Genomic DNA, 20,929 nt, shown 5'->3' with positions numbered 1-20,929 from the left:
GAATTCTCATATATTACTTCTTCTGCTAGAGCTGCTGCTCTGTTTCTTTATAACTGAAGCTGAAGATTAACTCTTTTACCCTAATTCCTAAAAGGGTAGAAGGATTTCTGCCAGTGAAGAGAATACCAGATGTAAATAAGATTCTTTTCTCTTTATTTTCACCTACACTTCTGAGCAAAATGAATAAATGGGGGTGGAAATAAAATTGAACAAGTAGTAAACGTCATAAATCCTGTATGACAACTGATCATTATCCTGTCTGTCAGAACAAGCAAACAGAAATCAAACCTACCATTCAGTAACAAGGGGGAGTATCATTATTGGACAGGAGCTGTAGAAATGCAGCAAGAATTCAACTGAAGTATCAGTCTCAGTAAGGCCAAGTGTCAGTCAAAGAACTGTCACTCTAAGAATGGAAATACTGACTAAAAAGGCATTTTTAAGGTTCAAAAACAGCACACTGAGCTAAGAGTTTAAAAATTAAGGATTTCTGAATATGCTACATGGTATCAGCAAGTTTCTGGGAACTTAATTAATTTAACTCCAGAAAGAAACAGAAGATTAGTAGCCATAGGCAGAGGTTAAAAAATCGTATCATACTACAGGCATCAATTCAGTGTTTGATTCAGGAAAAGAGTGAACTGTCAGAAGAATGTTCAAAAGAAGCTTGTGAGGGGAACAAATGACACTTTGGAAGTTAGCAGCTCTTTGTAACATATGCTGCAAGAGCAATGACAGCATAAGAAAAAAGTACCCAGAAAAAGGAAAATTGGACAGAGATGTCTGTATATACACCTCTTATTAAAAAACTAAACGTGACTTTATTCTAGTGAATATAGTGCACAGGGAAGAATTTGTCTACACTGCAAGTGCCATATTTATCCCACTCATCCTAACTCCACAGAAATGCTGAACAAGAGGCAGATTCCTCAGATGATCGTGTCAACATTGCCACAGGTGTGGGGTAGTGGGAATGTGTTCCCAGCACTGTGCACTGTGCTGTGCACAGGCTAACAAGCCCTGCCCTTGCTTTGAATCCCCATGAATGAAGCATTACAGCCTCTGCCCTTGAGCAGGAAAGCCTGTAAGGTACTGGACCCCATGGACCTCTGGGTTTAGCCATTCTCTAATTTGCAGATCTCTGTACTACACTCCTCAGTGCAGAGCTGATGTATCTCTAAAGAAGAAATACAGAGAATGCTGCAGTGAATTTTGAAAGCATGAAGGTATGATAAGACCAGACATCAAAGCAGGAAGATACACTACTACCTCAAACAAGTATGACTACATTTTTATAAAACAGAAGACTCAAAATTTTCTGAACTTCTTTTCAAATAATTATGACAAGCCTGTACTTCCAGCCAGAAGTTCATTCAATAACAGGATACAGTGAAAGGAAGATCATTAGAAACTTTTGATCATCATGTGTATAAGAACCTCATGCATAATAAATTGATTTATATTTCATGATTCCTATCCTTTTCAATGTGAATTAAAAGGTTTTAATGCGTACAAGTAAGAGGACCTACAGCAACTGCTGCCTGGAAAGGAAGACATAGTCTAGTCAGGGACATGCAATCACATCAATGTGGAATATGCCTGGGATACTGAGAGGAATAGAGAGGAATAAGAACAATTCTGAAATACTTTGAAAGCCTTAAGAAAGCTACTAAAGAGCTACTAAAGAGCTTGCTTTTGCAATGGCAGATTCTTCTGGCAACTGTGGTACTCAATTGTGGCAAATAAGTAATTAGCAGACTAATTCAATTATGTACATAGATACCACAGAAATCAGCGGGCTACTTATGAGTTGTGATTCTTTGTCAAGATTACACTTTTATAATTTTTAACTAGTACCTACCAATTTTTTCCAATTGTTTAGACACATGAAGTGAATTTTCCCAAAGTTTGCACCTGAAACACTTTGCTAAAATCAAAGAGTTTAATAAAGCAGAGAAGTTGTTCTTAGATGATGCCAGAAAGTCAGATAGCCCTGTAAAAAGAAGATTGACTTATGTTAATAAACTTAATGTAGCTTACTAGGAGATGTACAAGAAAAAAAAAATTAAATTTTACCATACATCTAGTAACTCTCAAGCCATTTCTAAATATTCTGCCAGTATCTTGTGTCAAAGTAAAGTCTTGAATAGGAATACATCCCAGCTGAGCCTGAATGAGACTGGAAAAACAATGGGTTTGTAAACAAAGAACGTCAGAGTTTTTCATGGGAAAAAAAAGGAAATTCAGAATAGAAACAACAAAATACAAGATCTGGCCCTCTGCAAAATGACAAAAAATTTAGCAGGGACTTCAACAGCCATAAAATGGCAGGTTTTCAATAAAAAATAAAAAGGCAATATAATATTTACCAGTTTACTTTCATTTCTCTTGTTTTTATCTTTCCCTCCATTGGAAACCTACGCATGAAAACATAAATATTTTCTAAATTCATTTTATTTATTGTTAAAAAGGTACTTTCAATTTTCAATGTATTTTTTAAATACCTGATTGTTATTTTGTCTTTGTCTTTATTCAAAGTGTTCAATATTTTCTTTTCATTTGTTCTTAACTTCACATCCACAAATTCTGTGCAGTTGGAGATCATTGTAATCTGTAATAATTAAATGTTTTTAGTAATTGTTTTAATTTGCCATTTTTTCTATTACTTCTTCTAATTTTTTTTAGAAGAACATTTAAAAAAATTTATTGCCTCAGCAGTATGACCATGAAGACACAGTCCATCAGTTCTTTTTGATACTGACCAACTTTCTTTCCTCTTCCTATAAAGGCTATTAATGAAAGGGGAAAATTTTTCTTTCAGCTTTTTGATTACTATTTCAGTTGAGGTTATCTAAAATTAACCCCACACCTTAATAACACTTTATACAACGCAAATACAAACAACTTTTTCTGTTATGTATTTCACCTTGCTTTCTTCACACTTTAACAACAAAGACAGTCACAGGAGAACAAGTGTTCCGTTTTTTTCACTGTTTTACCATAATATTTGCTTGAAAACAAAATTTCTTGTGCTTCAGATAACAACTCATTAGCTGAAAGAGGAAAGTTACTTAAAACAGAAAGACAATTCCCTTAAAAGTAAAACCTGCTCTTGATGCAGCTGTTTTTTCAACAAATAAAACCTACTACAGCAGAAAATATTAAGGCTTTTAGTACATAAACAGAACAGCTTCAGCAACTTTGCATCTTCATAAGCAAGGTTAGTGAGTGAAGAAAGAGTTGGAAATCAAAAGATCTCAAAGTACAAAGTCTCAAAAATACTCCATATAGAATTTAATTAGATGTATTCTCTAAAACTTTATACAAACAAAGCCTGAGCTCTTTAAAATAAATAACACCTTACACTTCTTTTCTCAGACTGTTTAAAAATAATTGAACATATGTAATTAAAAAAACCCCTCAAATTACCAATTCATTTAGTGTCTCAGTTCCCTTCATTGTGAAAAACTGCTTCACTGTATCAAATGCAATGTAATACCACGCCATTAATCTTCCAGTCTCTGTAAAAGAAGAATATACCATAAAAAAATAAGTATGTCAAGTATATTTTAGTGGCTTAGAGTTTTTAAAGCCACAAAATTAAATTCATTTTCTTATTCCAGGCCTCTGTGAGATTTACCCCCACTACTCAGTATGTCATTGTCCCCAGCTGTGAGATGGACATGACTGATCCAATCACAGAGTGGCAGAAAGAACCATGTGCCAGTGGCAATTCTCTCCAATAGAGATGAAGTCCCACACACACCAGGCAGGGAACTGTGGTTGCCAAGAAGCCAAACACCTCTAGCAGAGGAGTCCAGAGAAGAGCAGGTATTGATAAAACCTGTCCTTCCTTGCACTGTGCCACAACCAATTATCCTGACACAGTGTTCTGCAATCTTCTAATCTGCAACAAATTTTCAGCAACAAGAGAAGATCTATTCATAAAACAAGATTAAGAGAGTGAACATCCACGACTTGGTCAAGAAACTTGTCCAAATATTCCACTCAAAAAGTCCCTCAGATTTTACTCTCTACTACATTTATGTACTCTTACTAATGAGTCACAAGGGTAGCTGAGATCCTTCACAGTTCACTACTATCTCTACATCACTCCTGAAAATTAGTTTATTTGAAAAAAGTATTACCTGTTGGTTTGAAATTATTTGCTTCATCCATCCTGATCAAATCAAAAGCTGATAAGTCATTTAAGTTCTTCAGACACAGTTCTGTCAAAAATGTGAAAAATGTTTTCTGCATGTACTAAAAATACCTTATCCATGTACAAACCACAAACATCATCATCAAATGGTATGAATGTATACCCAAGTAATTCCACTGAACACAAGTAAAGGTTTTGGAATCCTCCTATTAAAGTTGGTGGTTAACGTTAACTTTTCTCTGGGGAAACTCACTGAAAGATAACTGATAAGGACAAGCCAACTCTTTTTCAGTAAGGCAAAAGTTGTAAAGGAAAAGAAACTAGATGCTGGAACGTAGGTTGCCATATTCAATTCTGAATGACAGATCAGAGAACCCACAAGCACTTACACAAAAGACTTTTGCTACAGAGTTAACACTGAAATGGTCCAAATTTCAAATACCCACAAGTATTCATGAATCCTTCATTAGAAATTTTCATGCTGCATTTGTATTTATTTCACTAAACCTGTTGTGTCAGGTATCTGCATAAGAATGACCAAAGTGCTTTTGGTCTCTCTTTTTCAAGACCAGGGCAACATTCAGAATTTAAAAGTCAGTTAGAACAGCACTCAAAGAGACAGTTCCCCAGGCAATCATTCACTTTACACATGAAATATATGAAAACATTATATACATTACTACAAAATATTTCATATTGTAAGGAAGAGGAGCTAGTTTTTAACATCAGAATTGCCACACTAAAAAAGCATTAATTGAATTCTTCTAGCAGTATCTGTACATTTTAAACCATGCCTTCTCCCATAAAGGCTTGTTTAGGTAGTATCACACTTCATTCCCTCTATTCCTTTCAACCTACATGGCAAGAACAGAAAACTCCTGATGTAAAAACCAGAAAAATACAGAAAACTACTGAAAAGGCAAAATTTCTTACTGATAAGTACTCCTCTTTTCACTGTCTGCAAGTCAGAGTCAATATCTCTCACATTTGGGGACCTCAAGTAGCAAAATGTAGCAAATGCACTGTGTTCCTGAAGGCCCTCGAAACCCTTACCCAATGAACAGCCTCAGCATCATTCTATGAAGCCCAAAATCAATCACAAATGTTTCCTACACAGTTATGTTAAAAATGTGTAAGTGGAGTCCAAGTACAAGCTATACAAATTTCTGGGCATTTTATCTGTCCATGTTTTCATGGACCAGACCATTCTGCAGATATTTTAGCTCCAAATGGTCTGGATGGACATGAGGAGTTTCACTGAAGAAAGAAAATTGTATTTGTAGATTTGAAGAACTTGATAGCAAGTACTGTTTTATAAATATACTAACATTTAAAGTACCAGAAAACTTACATTAAAACAAATTAACAAAACAAAACCACCTGAAGAGTTGTATAATATTTCTGTATTTAAAGTTAATAAGCACCAATTCCCAGATGATTTTGTCTACTGTATATTTTCGAATGGAATTGCAAATAGCTAAAATGCAGTATTTTTTAAAAAAGGTTAATAACTGGGTTTTATTCAAGTGTTAGCAAAAAAAAGCCTCTTAAATTTATGCAATTTTAAATTGTTTCTGGACAGGGCAAAGAGGTTTACATTTTATATCCTTTGTTTTCAAGGCTAAATTTATGAACGGAAGATGACATTTTCTGAAAAGAACTTTTTTGAAAGTATAGTAACAGAAATTAATGAAAGCAATTGAGATCATTGAAAGGAAAATTAGGAAGAATGATAATCAAAATTAAAGTGTTCTGCTTCATATTTCTGAGTATGTATATGGAGATGAGGTAGGTAAAGGCATTTAATGATTTTCCTCTCCCCAAGAAAATTTCTTCTACCAGTTAAAAGGTACTGATAGTATTTCAAAAACATTAATAACAAAATAGAATTAATAACATACAGTAAACTACATTTGTCCTGCAAATAGCTCCATTGAAATAAATGGACATAGATAATAAACATGGGTGAACCTGCCCTAAATTGTAACATTTTACTGAAAAAAGCTAAGAAGCCACTTACCTTGTAATTTTGCTTCAATTCCAACTTTATCTAATCCAGATGAAAAACCTTAATGGCAAAGACAAAAGTTTTAACCTAACATATCATAACCTAGTACTATCATACACTTCCTCCTCAATGTCATCACCCATTAAAACTGATTTGCTGAATTTTAGGAAGCAGATAAATACCCCAAAGTGTAATATGTGGGAATATTTATTATACTGCAGACAAGTCAGAAGTCTTACAAGGTGTAACTCTCTAAGTTTCAGTAAGAGACTTGTAGAACAGCTGTGCAAAGGTAAAAGCTGCAAACATTCCCCCATGTAAAATATCAAGAGTCCTAAAAGTTTCAGAAATGTCAGTAGAAACTTCCAGGTACAGTTTTCTTATTTTGGAATATAGGAAGCCACCTAAATTGTAACACCCATTCAAGTACTGGATGTGCTATGTTCCAGCTATAAATCATTATAAAAATTGTCTACAGCAATTACCCAATGACTTCAAAATCAGGGGTAGAGCAAGTGGGCAAGAACAAAGATATGGTCAGGGCTGGGGACTGGGATAATGTTCTGGACAAGACAAACTGAAGACACTGGAATTAAGATAACTAGAATTTTATTCTAGAAAAAATGATCAAATACTAGACTAGTCTTTTTCTTAGCAGATTACATATTCAGCAGTGCAAAATACATTATGGCTTGATATTGTATTAATACATGGTCCAGCATATTAAGATAAAAAGAAACGGATTATGAAGTTGTAAATGGCTTCTTCACAGTTTTAAAATGTTATACCATGCTGAAACTCCCACTGCTTATGCTAAAGAACAAAATGTTACAGGCCACATTGCACATCTTGTTTTCATCATATTATGAAATAACAGTCCCTAAGAAAATTATAGAAACAAGTAATATGGACATAACACATCCTAATGCCAGACTTAGATGAATTAAAGAAATAAAACCAAACAAACCATAGTGAGTTGGATTTTTTAAGGCTCTAATGTACAAGAATGTTGATCGTATCCATTCCAAGGCTACGCTGACATCCGTGACAGTACGTAGCACTATTTCTGCATTTAAGTGTTCAACAAGGTGCCTGTGCAAGCTAGTGCAAAAAAGCAACAGTTAAGGACATTTTCCAATGAGCAATACAAAAAGTGCTACAACTAATTTTTGGGAATAAACAAAATCAAACAAACCCCTCCTCCCAAACCACAACTGTTCACTGTAATCAATGAAATTGATGGAACACAGTAAAGATTATGTAAGTAATCAACAATGTAATTTGTTTATTATGGCCTAATGCCTAGCAAGCAAAAATAAACTGTCAACTGTGAAGTTCCACATTTACTAGAAAACAAAGTTACATACATATAAAAATTACAGCACAGACATTCTGTGCTGTTGATATTCTAAATATATTTGAAAAATTAAATGTTAACAAAATTAAATGAGTAAAATTTCTTATTTTACCTTTTAACATCCTAACTTTCCCACATATTTCTCATGAGAATCTGTTAACAGCAAATATAGGTCTAGTACTTCCCAGACTCTATAATCTAGAAATTCAGATTGGGCTGCATTAAATTCCTGTTCTTTGTCTTTGTAATAAATACTCTTTCAGCTTCCTCAGTTTTCCAGCAGGAATCTAATTTTTCTTTTGAGCTTAAGATGTCCTAAAGATTCTTTTGGCTGATAAAACAAGAGACCACTAACTACTGAACAGCTTGGCTTTATTTTCCTTAATTCTTTCTTAACTTCTTCTAAATGGACAAAAGCAGAGCCCAAAACTGAAAGAATGTGAAGAAAAACACATTCTGTAGAAACTCTGAAGTTTAGCTACTATCTACAGAGTTTCATTAAAACATACTTAGTTACCTGCTCTCTATTATATCAGCACCATTTAACATCTGCACATATCTCTCCCTGGTACTGCAACGAGTCATGATAACTGCAGTGGCGGTAGTGTCAAACTGGAAAATAAAACCCCACATAAAAGCTGCTCTTTAGTTCTTAGAAAAAAACCACAGTTGAATATGCATCATATACCTGCTGAATCCACTAAAACTCTTTTCTCAAAACCCTGTCTGAAATGTTACTGTATGCCAGTTTTCTACTTTTTCTCTAATCCTCATTCACTATGTAACCCAAATGTAATCTTCAGATCTTTTTCTACTGCAAGGTGAAGCAGTGATTTTTGATGGACAATACAAAAGTAAACAGATTTCTTTCTCAACAGAAAAGTTACCTAGGAGTAATTTAAGTATTAATAACCCTTTAAAAACCAAATGCTGCAGTAAAATTCCTGGCATTGTACTTTCTTCTGTGAGAATAGCTTCTATTAATATGCCTATAGACAGCATCAATACAATAAAACATTCACTTACCTGAGGCCTTCCAGCTCTCCCAATCATTTGCAGAATATCAGTTTCACTGTACTCTTGAAACACTCCTCCAACATAATGCATTGTGGATTTTATAACCACCAGGTGTGCAGGCAGATTGACTCCCATAGCTAAGGTGCTAGTAGTAACTACATCAGATCAAAGTATATGAACACCATCAAAATTTCTGGCAGACTCCAATCAAGCAGCAAATAGGTAACTTAACTCTCGATGCCCAAGAGTTCTTAGTTTCTAGTGGAATCAGTGGGCACCACAAAGAAATGATGTAGATTACAGACAAGTACTTACATAACAGTTTCTGTGTATCTGATCATCAGCATTCATTCGTTCTCATGTTCTTTAACAAATTACATCCCAGATACTTTTACTTAAACATTCCTTTATACTTGGAGATAATCCAGAATATGATCCATGTTCAATATAACAGACACACAATGCAGAAACTTAACTCTGATTTCTTCAAGGGTATGTATTTGAATAGAGCCATGGCTTCATCTTGCCTAGTAGTGGTCAATATTAAGATATATTTTTTAAATCATCAGTCATTAGCATTGTTTATACCCATGGCACCAAACCAGAACCATCACCAATACTATCACAGCATTTTACCAATACACACTCTCACACAGAAAACATCAGTCAAGTATACGGCAAGTAATCTTACACTCGTGTTTCCTAATTCACTTTCTCCAGAGAATATACGGAGTGGCAAGAATTCAACATAGAAAGCCAGTCATATGGGCCAGCTGATATTACTATTCTGCTAGGAAAATAAAGGATTATTGAAATTTCCAATTCTTTTGGAAATGAAATGAAAATTAAAATTAGTAATTACATTATTTTTTCTTATGATCATTGTAACCGGAAAGAAAAAAAATCCACAAATCATTTAGTGTTGTATATGAGCCACACAGACAATTCCCCACAGGATCTGGATGGTTTTTTTACAGGAAAAGAAAGCCCAGATGAGATGAGACAATCATACCTAAGATCTCTTCTCATTTCACATAACAACAGATGGAATACTTCTTAGGGACCTCCCCATCAGTCACAACACCTTGCATGGGAGTTTGAAAATAGCATCCTGCCCACCTAAGATGCATAAATGTAGATGATTACCTTCAGGGAAGCCACAGGTGCAAAGAAAACCTCTTGGAAACTCAGAGGAAAGATTCACTAGCACAGAACCCTCCATCTCAATGGGAGGGCTCAATGGTAGGAAAAGGAAACAGACATGGCCAGACCTACATGGACATAGGATGGGGATGACCCCCACGTGTGGTGAAAAGAAGTTCAATGGTCTTTAGTAACAGTGCATATGTAGGCTCACAAGGTAAAAGTACATGGGAAACACAAAAACACCTTCACCTGGATTTCACAACTTCCAAAGGCTAAGCAAACTACAGAACCATAAAATATTACTTCCAAACTGCAATCTTTCCAGGATACAAAAACAAAATTTTGGCTAAGTTAATTTTACTTACAAAGTACTGGCAAGTCTCCTACAGTAAAAGCTCCTTCAATTATTTTTCTGTCTGATATCTCCATACCCGCATGATGATAAGCCACACCATAGGTCAAAAGCTCTGATAATGAAATTATATATGCATCATTTGACTAGGTTTTCTCAAGCAAATATTCAATCACAAAACAGAGAAGTTGTAAGTTATATTTACCTCTCAGTTTGGAGTCCTTCAATGAATTTGCAAACCCCTGTAATCTATGCAACATATACAAACAACAACAACAAAAAAACAAATTAAAAAATATACCTTCTTTGGTTATTTTCAACCACCCTTCCCATCCTCAGAGAGAACAGATTGACTCTCTGGGGCAGCTGTTGCAGCTTTTCGAGCCTGGCCATCTTTCCAAGTGACAATCAACAATCTTTATGTGTTGTTCACATAAAGCAAATTAGATCATATTTTAGTCCCAAAGCCAGGAGTAGCTTCTGCAGCTGCCATGACTAGGCAACTCTGAAGTAAATAATAATTAATATGGCTGTATTTATTAACAGTATCTGAAAAAATAAAGACAACTTAAAAAATTACTAAAGTCACACCCAATTCAACTATTCATATGCTTAATATTTGCATTACAAGGACTCGAGGGCCATAAGAATTAGCATTTTTACATTCAGAAAGCAGCTTTGAGAAACAACATTTGTGAAAGGTATCCTAAAATTCTGAGAAGCAAATAAAACTTCCCAAAAAGAGCACCAATTTTCAAAAAGGATGTCAACTGTGATGATTTTGTTGCACACTCCTCTTCTAGAAACTGTATTAGCTCAACAGCTTTCTTCACAGATACCACAGGTTTACTAAAATGTACAAACACTTATTTCCAATTTAAATAGAAAAATACCTTTGTTTCTGTTCTATACTCAGTAGAAATTTAGCATCTTTTGCAAGAACAGAAGCAGCCTGCTGTACTCCTTTTCTTGTGGCACAAAACTATAAATAAAAGATATTTTTTTGAATCAAAACTTTCAAGAAAGAAATAATTTCAAACATGATTAAAAAAAGCTGCTGTACCACAAGTGCTGGTTTTTGCTCCGAGTATGTTTGTATAATGCTAGCAATCTTGTAGTTCAGAGTTAAGTCAAATTTGAATTCTGTCTGATTGTCACTGCAAGGAAAACCAAGCACAATTTTGCGTAGCTTCACTGGTCGCTGATCCTCATCTATTTTCAGGCACACAGCAGGCATCTTACTATCTGAAAGCCATTCTGCAATCTTTAAAAAAAGTAGAACAGAAAACATAAATGTCTTCTTTTAATTGTGCTCCAGCTCTAATAGCATCACAGAAAAATTAACTTAGCTTTTTCATGTCTAAACTACTAACACATTTTTTTATCTTTTAAAATCACAGGTGAGGGTCTGCTTTTTGCAGGACCAATATAATTTGGACTGAAATCTCTAGTCTGTTGTGATTTGCACGTAAGAGGCAAAAATCACAAGTAGAAATCTAAAACTGAAGCATGTCCATACATGGCTGAAATTTCCACATGGTTGAAGGCAATCTTACATTAGCAGCAGCCTCATAGCTGTCTTCAGATGACAGCTTAGAAATTACTATTTTGCTATCAATCTAAAATTGTAATTCCCGACAAATTTTATAAAACACAACTCCATTGATCAAAATACATTAAAAGGTAACTCTTACATCTTGAGTATTTGGGATTGTTGCAGAAACAGCTACAAATCTCAAGGGAGGAACAGTGTCATGTTTCTCTAAGTGACGCCAAAGAGAAGACTGAATAGTTTTCATCCGACTGACTACAACTTCCAAAGTTGCGCCGCGGCTTTCATCCTTTATAACGTGTACCTATCAGGAATTTTAAAAGATGTGCTAAATATTTTCCAGTTACAATCTAGACATGTGCTAAATACATTTAATATTTTCTAAGATTCCTTTTTATCTTCACAAAAGATAAAAAGTAGTGCATAAATCCTCATTCATTTTCTTACCTCATCGATGAGAAACAGTCGCACAAGCTGGACTATAGAGTTGTCTCTCCACCTTCTAGTCATGCTATCCCACTTTTCCTTGGAGGAAAAAAACAACACATCAAAACAACAACAGAAGCTGAAAGATGTTTTAAATGCCAACACAAGCCACAACTATAGTACATGAAGATATGCCTAAACTGATTAAATCTTTAAACAGAAACAGATTAATTCAAGCTAATGCCATCTATGTTTCATCTGGCACATTATTATATTACTAACTTTTGTTTATATGAACTGAGAGTGTGTACAGCAGTGTGCAGACAAACGAAAGGATCATAAAATCACCGTCTATTGCCAAAAAAAAAAAAGAGCAGTCCTTGCAGCATCCAATTAGAAGACCACTAATGTCTGTTTATTCTAAGTTCCTGTAAGAACTGGGAATGAAACCTACAGGAGTAGTGATGATAATGTCAGCATGATGTATTTCAAATAAATCATCCATCAGTGTATCTCCTGTCAACTCCTTGCAGGTGAGTCCTATAGGTCCAAATTTTTCTTTCCAGTCATCAAAACGCTGACTGCATAGAGCTTTTATTGGAGCCACTAAAAACAACACCAAATAATGAGAATTAAATCAGGAAAACGAAATCTTCAACTGTATTAGAAATGTATGCATTAAGTTTCTTTAGTGAGATGCCTTCTTGAATTTAATTTCCCTAATTTTCTGCTTTGCTTCCAGAATCATAAAATCTGTAACTGGTGTTCCTGTTCTTATTATCCTGCTCCATGTGCACAACCAATGTTGAGCTTTGGGCCCTGGTTCTTCCCATTAGCAGGCAGAAACAAAACCCTTTAATTAAGATTATTTATGCTCTCTCTTAATCCTTTATCCTGTTGGGTTTGTTTTTTTTTTTGCAGTACCACATGGAAACAATCATTCAGCTATCAAAATTTTTCTCACAGATGGAAGAAACCACAGGAAATTAATCCTTTCTAATGGAACATCATACAAATACAACCTTTTCCCAGTTAAGAATGATTTGAATACTTTGTATTCAGAGAACAAAGTATAAGTGAGAAACCATCCAAGAGCAAGAGACAGAGCTTTATTTCTTCTGGTTTTCTATCAAAATCAAATGGACAGTTAGGTGTAGGGTCATACGAAGCAGCTAACACAGCAGGTAGCAGTTCTCATGAACAGAGTCCTAAAACAATCTACTTATATTTTTTTTTTTCCTGAGAATACACACTGTACTTTTGCAGACTCTTTTTTTCCCAGAAATTAGACATCATTCTCAATAAGGACTGATATTAATAATACATGTAACTGGTGTGAGTATCTCCAAGTATTTTCATATTTCCTCACAGATCAGTTAAATTCACGAAGATCACGGTTCTGGTGCCTCTGAGGTAGAATCCAGAAAATAGCAGGAAACTTTGCCAGGTAAGTGAATACTGAAAAATTTAAACCTCATCTCAGAGCAACTGCCAGCCATACAAAAGATAGTGTCAGCCAGAAACCATGCATTAAGAATTTGTTTTAATTTCCTTTGCCTCCTCCTTACCTTTTCGTGTACATCTCGCCTTCTTGGAGGACAAACTTATACAGGACTTCCTAATTTTTATTTGTATAAGCAATGCTGAACACTACAATTACACAGTGCTGTTAAATACTAATAATAATTACAATGGTACCACAAATAAACACTAAATCAACTTTTTAAAGAATGAAGCAGGTTGCAATATCTTAATGTATTTAATCTCAATGTTATTCCTGGACTCACTCCAGATCTCTGCATTCCCAGAATGACATTTTCTGTTGTGTCACCAAAATATTTAAAGCTGCATAATACTTACTGTAAACAACTTTAATGTTTAACCAAGGCAGTGGGGCTTCCATGAGTAATCTGGTAATAGCTAGTTCGAACATTACAGTCTTTCCAGAGCCAGTTGGAGCACAAATCACAAAGTTCCTATCTGTATATAAAAGCTAGGAAAGAATTGTCCTTTTAAGTTTTCAATAATGACAAATGAAAGATTTCATGACTGTGCTTCCTTTTCACATATTTTATCCTTCATCACCTTAGAAGCCAAGTGTGTCCAAGTCAAGCTCCCTCATTTTCCTCTGACAAGACTGATTCCTCCCTCTTTCCTCCTCTGCACTGTCACTCACCCATGTCACTCATTTACAACCCTTCCTCCTCCTTGCAAATATATAACCAATCTGTACGCATAAAAGTACTTTTATGTTAAGATGAGAATTATTTTAAACTGAGAAAAACACTTTTTAAAGTTCTTCTGGTCTCTTCTCCCAGCTAAGCACAACTCTGATAAACTATTCCAGGAAGAGGTTCTAGATATAGTATAGTTTTCTAATCTCTTTTATGTTCTGAATATCAAAGTCCCACTTAAATTTATCTACAAAGCACTACTTGCAGCTGCAGTTTATGTTCCATACTTACATCATCCAAAGCTTTTGACTGTGCATAGTTAAAATATGGGAACTCCTTAAAAACACTTCTAAATTGGGTTGCTTGAGAGCATTAAGAAATTTAAAACACTAGAGCATAAATTATAAAATTCTAGGAATGTAAATGCATCTTGTCCTTGCAATCTAAATGCAAACTTAAAACATACCACGATATTACACAGGCTTGTAAAAAGTTATCCAAAAGTAACCTATTAAATGATTCAGTAGTTTTAGATTCTTGGTGTGCCATATACAAAGTAAGAAACAGTTTTCCGTATCACTGAAAAAACCTCAACTTATTTGAACCAAAGCAGTTAAAAATGGGGAAAGAAAAGCAAGTAACATATAATAAAGAAAATAGGGATTTAAAAAAAATACTTATTTAAAATCCCTGCTCTAAATAAGTGATTTATTTTCAAACTACAAAGCATTAATGATCCTTAATTGGTAAATTCAAAACAATGGAATCCTTACTAATTTTGACAACTGTGACTTTCTAAACTATTTATATGAATTTAAGGTGCCTAAATTTAGACATTTCCTCTTCCTGATATTTAACCTACCATTTGACAGGTTCCTAAAAACAAAATATTGAAAAGAGTGTGCTAAAAACCCAGAAGTTTGATAGATATAGATGAATACTTGATTATATTTCATGTTCAAGGTAGAAAGAAAATTGTGGTAAAATCTGCTTAAAGAATGGAAATACAGTGTAGGCACACTACAACATAGGGACGAGACCAACAAGGAATATGTTAAATTATTTTTCTTCAAAGAAAATGGGACAGAAAGTAAGATACAGTTTTCCTAAAAAGTCTACATAATAATTAATTTTTCCTTTACTTAAAGTGTATGGAGATATATGTGTATATGTGTGCTTGCATAGAAAATGTCTGAAATATATATTATGCAAATTAAAATTTTACATTTTATATTTTAAAAAGAAAGTTTTGAGGATGAAATTTGAATGCTTGAAATAAGAACAAGCTTTCTTAGGAATGAATGATCTGCAAGTTGTCTTAATTCAGTCTTGCTTTGGAAATCAAAAGAAACATCTATTCAACATTTGATTCCCAGCATTATGCTATGAATTGAAACTGTTACAATGTAATGCATTAGTTTCTATGCCTACAAATCAAACACAATAATTTTGCAAATGTAAAAGCACTGTAATAAAATCAGGAAAACCAGACCCAGCAAATACAAGGATACGTATTTCTGTAACAGCCCTCAAAATTTCCAGTTTTCTTCCTGTAGTTCCTAAAGAAGTAAAAAACAGTACATTTATAAAATAAGACTCATTTTCAGCCAATAACCATGAAAAGTATTTTCCTGACCCCAAGCTGTGTTCTGTAAGGAACTTCAAGGCTGCAAGAAGATCCAGGTGATAGAAAGGAGAAGATGGGATAGGACAGGGAGGTCACTAGCTCGTCATTTAAAAAGGCCATAGTGGTGGCCCTTTCATGAACTCACTCCAGTTTAAGGGTATCTTGCATGTACCAGAGACTCAAAACTTGATGCAGTATCCAGTTGTGGTGTCAGAAGTGCCAAGAAAGGGATAATCACTTCTCTAAACCTCCTAGCTAAGTTAAAGCCCAAGATGCTGGTGCCTTTGTTACTGCAGGGACACACTGCCCACTCAAGTTCAGCAAGCTGCTCGCCAGGCCCTGGGCACTTTTCCACGAGCTGCCCTCAGTCACACCTTCCCAGAGGAACCCGGGGGTTCTTCTCTTTCCCTGGGGCAGGACTGTGGATTTGTTCCTGCTGAATTTGATGAGATTGCTGTCAGCCCCTGCTGCAGAGCACACCCCTGCAGTACTGCCCTTGGCACTGGGGCAGTGTGACCCATTCACCACCCCCCTGAGCCTGGCCAGCCACTCTGACACCAGGCAGTGGCTGATGCACTCCCAGTGCCCCATGTGGGTACTAGAATGCTGTGGGAGTGCTTTCCAACCTCTCTGTGGGATGAAACCCTTGCTGAAGGCAAAGTGAACGGTACCCACTGCTGTCCCCTCACCCACAAATCCAATCACCCCCGCTCATATGGCAATGAGACAGGAATCTCACTTTCCATTCCTGACCTTCCAAATCCCATCCTAAGCCACTGCTCTGCCCTACATTTTTCTGCTAGAACTCATTTTCTATCCATATTTCTGTAGTAGTCAGGCATATAAGGTACTTTCCACAGGCGTCTCATGTCCTAAAAAGTTTAAAATCTAGAAATAAACTGCACTTACTTAAAAACTATTAAAAGACAAAAATAATTTCTAAACCACATATTTTTTCATCAAAATCTCACCATGTCCCTCCATTTTCTAGATATCTCCTACTTAAAATACATTTCTACAAAGATACAGATATGAGCCACACCACAAATAAACATTTAATTTTCAATTTCTATTTTCAAATGAAGATGCAACTCTTTACCACACAAAGTGACAAGGCTGGTTTTTTTCAAATTGCTGAGGGGATGTGAAATGACATTTTCAAACAGGTTTACATGACTTAGCACTTCTGAAAATGTGAATCTTCTTCATAAATTGTTTAGCCAGTTCATATTAAACAACAATGCAATCAAGTTCCACAGGACTGCAATACATTCTATCAATTTTACTCAATTATCTCACTTTGAGCTGGTGGGAAAATGTTCTTCACTCTTCCTCAGATCTTGGATACCCTTTATTATATACCAAAGACAGACAATGGACTATTTTTCTTGAAATAGAGTAAAAATAATTACCTGTCACATCCAGAATCTCTGAAGCATTAGAAAATGATTGAATTTTAATTCCATTTTCAGACACAATCTCCTCATTATTTACCCTATGCAAAGTAAAATCTGAGTCTTTAGTTATTGGAGCATGATGATTATTCCTCAAAAAACCTTCTTTTGTCACTTCTTTCATGTTTTCACTTGTATTTAGGTAAGTACCAATTTCTTTCACATCAACAGAACCAGTTTTAAATTCTGTATTTTTATGCACATTGCCAGACTTTTTAAATAAGCTGTAAAAGACCCAAAATTTTAATTAGCTCATTGTAATGTTACAATTTATCTAATATTTGAAAAATACTAGATATACAATTGTATTAGCAGCAGAACTAGTAAGATAAATAGTAAAATTTTATCTAACTTTATGTAATCTGACCTAAAGACTCCTTTCAAGATACATTTTAACTTCACTTTCATTGCAGAAAGAACATGAAAGAACAAATTGCTTGTGCAGATGGGCTCTGACTCCTAATAGCAGATTAATTCTGAGTTTTTGCATCATTAAAACCAATAGAGACATCCAGGTTCTGAGGAATGGGAGGAGCTGGACACAGAAGAGCAGTTTATTGATAAAATCTCTCCTCCCAGGAACACTGAAATCACACTGAGAACTGCCCAAGGTATTCCTGACTAGCTGACCTCTGCTCAGCAAAGCAAATGATCTCAGCCTTCCTCGTCACCAGGCAGATAAAGAATTCAGAGCAGTATTTTCCAAAAGCTTTGTTATCTAAAGACTTATTTAAAATTTAAGCAACAAACCAATGCTTACTTTTCTCATGAATGAGGCTGAGCTCAGGACACATTTAATTAAATTACTAAAATATTGCCAAAAAGAAACTTTTTTTTTCTCTTACACTGAAGAATTAGCATCTGCAGCCTGCTAAAGTAGCTTCAATTGATGGATCCCAAACTTGTGTTCAAGACGTTTATCTAAAATAATCATATGATTCTGGCAGTGATAAATTGTATGAGTTGACTAGACACATACCTTTTTCTTAACGTTGAATGGACACTCTCATCATCACTGTTTTCACTTAATGCTTTATTTTGTGGTTGCTGAGAAAAATCTATTACTCTTTTAGATTTATTTTCATCAAAGGAAAGAAAAGATGAAACCACTTTCAGATTTTCATGCTGAAAACTAATTTTATCTCTTTCTCCTAGACTTAATTGTAGGACTTCCTTTTCAGGGGCTATGCCAAAATGAATAGGTGCTGATGATTTATCTTCCACTTTCTCTGTGTTACTCTTACATTGCTGTATAAACTTCTCATGCTTGCTCCCCCCTACAAAAATGATAAATTATTATTTCATTAATATTCATATTCTTATTCACAGTTATCTAATCAAGTACCTTTCTCACAGAACCGGCCAAATTCACATCTATTATACAAACTGATGTTTCTATCTTACTGCAAGAATTTTAGTGTGTATTTTATGACTTATGCTAATGAATGCAATGCATGCATTGTCAATAAAAAGTTATAAAAATAAGGTCCCTTTCTTTCCTTCCTATGCAAAATAAAGGAAAAAAACTATTCTTCAGAACTACAAAATAGTTTGTATGACAGAACTCTCCACCCTGTCCCAGAATAAAGATGGTCCTTTAAAAAATGACACAATGACCAAGCTTGAAGTTCCTGCTACAAACAGGTGAGATAACCACTGCAATCTCAGCAGTCAGAGCTGGTGCTGATGTTGGTGACAGGCTGGTTTCATAACCTTCTTGGTTAATTAGCACACTTTGCAGGGTTAATTCTCAGTAGAATCAGTGTCCTGATCTGGCTGACCAGATCAACAAGCCTTGCTGCTGGCAACAGGAAGGGAAAGGGACAAACAGAAACAAGCAACGAAATGCAACAAGATAACAACAGCTCTATTTTGCTGTCTTAATTTCAATGTAATCCATCTAGAAACTCAAAACTGCAATGCCCTGTTTGTAGCATAACCCCAGCAGTTCTAATTCTACAAAAATCAAAAAGCTTGTTTGAATAAGTAGCTCTTAATGGAATTATTTTTGCATAAAGCAGAAAAAACCTCTCCTATTTTACTAAAATTCCTAAATAGAGCATATTATAAATCAGCACAACAGCTAATAAATGCACAGATCTAGCTGACGTAGATAAAGAAATGGCATTCTTTAAAATAAATTTCTTTAATGTAATCCTGAATGTCTAGGAATATGCCTCTTAGCTGTGTGGCATAATGACCAGATTCAAATTTGGCCACCTGATCTATTTGATTAAAGCCCCAAGAAAGGGAAGAAAAAAGTGAGTTTCATATAAACTCTCTGTTCCTTGGGTGGCAGACGGGCCATCAGATCCATGTGGCAACATTATGCTCTTACAGCCACTTCCCACTGTGTTACAGTGCTTCGTGAAACAATGTGCAGGAACTGAAATTTTGATTATACTTCTTACCTTGCACACTTCTGCACAGCAAACTTGTGGCATGTTTATGCCTAAAGAGGACTGCTATTGCTCCTGGCACATCTAACACCACCATTCTCAACTCAAATACATTCTGTTCTCTACTTGCATACCTAGAATATTTCATATTTCACAGTAAAAGAGGAATGATCTGTCACACTAATTGTTTTTTGAGTAATGTAATATCAATGTCAAGTAATACTTGACATTGTCTGACACTAGTTGGACCTTGCAGTGCTGGGTTTATGGGTGCACTCGATCATCCCAAACATCTTTTCCAACGGTTGCAATGATTCTGTGATTCTATTGTCTAATACCTTACCCATGTGAGTGTGAGCTGAGCTTTTTTCCAGTTCCCTCTGTAACTCCTCTGCAGCTGGAATTTCAGCAATAGCTGGAGCAGGTGCAATAAACCAACTATTACGATCTTGATTTTCCAGACACCTATTTTTGACACAGAAATGTGAGGTAAAAGCATTTTTTAAGCACCCTCCATAACAATTAGCACAAAATCACTAGTCATAAATAACCTAACTTCTGCTAACCCTTATTTCTCATAGCCCTAAGATACACTTGCATCATTGAATGTGCTTGGAGAAACATTTCAAAGTATGGGTTATGGAACCAGAGATGTCTAGCCCCACATTTCTATCAGTGGACAAAAAAGTGAGTCATAAAAAACCCTACTGTTGCAAAATTATTCCATCTGAAAACCAATATATATATAATAATAAAGATTTACCTTTGTCTCATATCTGGTTTTTCATAAAATAAATTATCCAGTGAAAAGACCATGTCTGCAGAGTTGAACATTTTTAGAGCAAATGTGAAGTCTCTTAGTCTGCAAAGGACAGCACAAGAAAATGTAAAACTGAAATTACTAGACTTGAACCTGTCTAAAGCAATACAAAGTTTATTGGTTGTAAGTGCCAATATTTAATTTCTATATTGTTTTCTTTTAGAGCTCTTGACTGCATTCTTAATACTTCTTCAAACAGAGAATCTCTCTCCTGATAAAATGTGGTTCCTATTGCTTATGCTGAAAAGGCCCCATAGTGCAGCACTTGCAGCAACGTTTTACTATCATGACATATCTGGGAAGAAAAAGTGGGTAGGAATGAAGATTCAGATAAAGATTATGTTAAAGTATTTAAATTCTAGTAACAATGCTAAAATTCAGCCTAGAGAAGGCTAGAGAAGAGGAGACTGAGGGGACACACCACATTCTTCAACT

General features: G+C 35.1%; 1 protein-coding gene across 1 annotated transcript in view; it reads right to left on the bottom strand.

The window, feature by feature from the left end:
• The window catches only part of HFM1 (helicase for meiosis 1), a 30,250-nt gene extending 9,742 nt beyond the window's left edge, over positions 1-20,508 (bottom strand). The window contains exons 1-24 of the mRNA XM_054286031.1: positions 20,438-20,508; positions 20,018-20,139; positions 18,255-18,552; positions 17,234-17,499; positions 15,706-15,753; positions 14,486-14,556; positions 13,881-14,013; positions 12,475-12,626; positions 12,042-12,119; positions 11,737-11,898; positions 11,106-11,306; positions 10,936-11,024; positions 10,248-10,291; positions 10,056-10,157; positions 8,554-8,699; positions 8,045-8,139; positions 7,138-7,271; positions 6,183-6,230; positions 4,149-4,229; positions 3,430-3,521; positions 2,505-2,611; positions 2,370-2,417; positions 2,082-2,179; positions 1,862-1,993 (exon numbers count right to left, since the gene is read on the bottom strand). Coding sequence (XP_054142006.1) covers positions 1,862-1,993; positions 2,082-2,179; positions 2,370-2,417; positions 2,505-2,611; positions 3,430-3,521; positions 4,149-4,229; positions 6,183-6,230; positions 7,138-7,271; positions 8,045-8,139; positions 8,554-8,699; positions 10,056-10,157; positions 10,248-10,291; positions 10,936-11,024; positions 11,106-11,306; positions 11,737-11,898; positions 12,042-12,119; positions 12,475-12,626; positions 13,881-14,013; positions 14,486-14,556; positions 15,706-15,753; positions 17,234-17,499; positions 18,255-18,552; positions 20,018-20,139; positions 20,438-20,508 — 2,818 coding nt within the window. The remainder of the gene's footprint in view (positions 1-1,861; positions 1,994-2,081; positions 2,180-2,369; positions 2,418-2,504; positions 2,612-3,429; positions 3,522-4,148; positions 4,230-6,182; positions 6,231-7,137; positions 7,272-8,044; positions 8,140-8,553; positions 8,700-10,055; positions 10,158-10,247; positions 10,292-10,935; positions 11,025-11,105; positions 11,307-11,736; positions 11,899-12,041; positions 12,120-12,474; positions 12,627-13,880; positions 14,014-14,485; positions 14,557-15,705; positions 15,754-17,233; positions 17,500-18,254; positions 18,553-20,017; positions 20,140-20,437) is intronic.
• Positions 20,509-20,929: the final 421 nt, after the last annotated feature.

Source organism: Melozone crissalis, unplaced genomic scaffold (assembly GCF_028551555.1).
Source record: "Melozone crissalis strain CALT ecotype California unplaced genomic scaffold, PUWL_Pcris_2 ptg000045l_1, whole genome shotgun sequence".
In the NCBI taxonomy this organism is placed as follows: Eukaryota; Metazoa; Chordata; class Aves; order Passeriformes; family Passerellidae; genus Melozone; species Melozone crissalis.
Note: the sequence above shows the minus strand (reverse complement) of the source record. Positions and strands in the feature narration are given on the sequence as shown.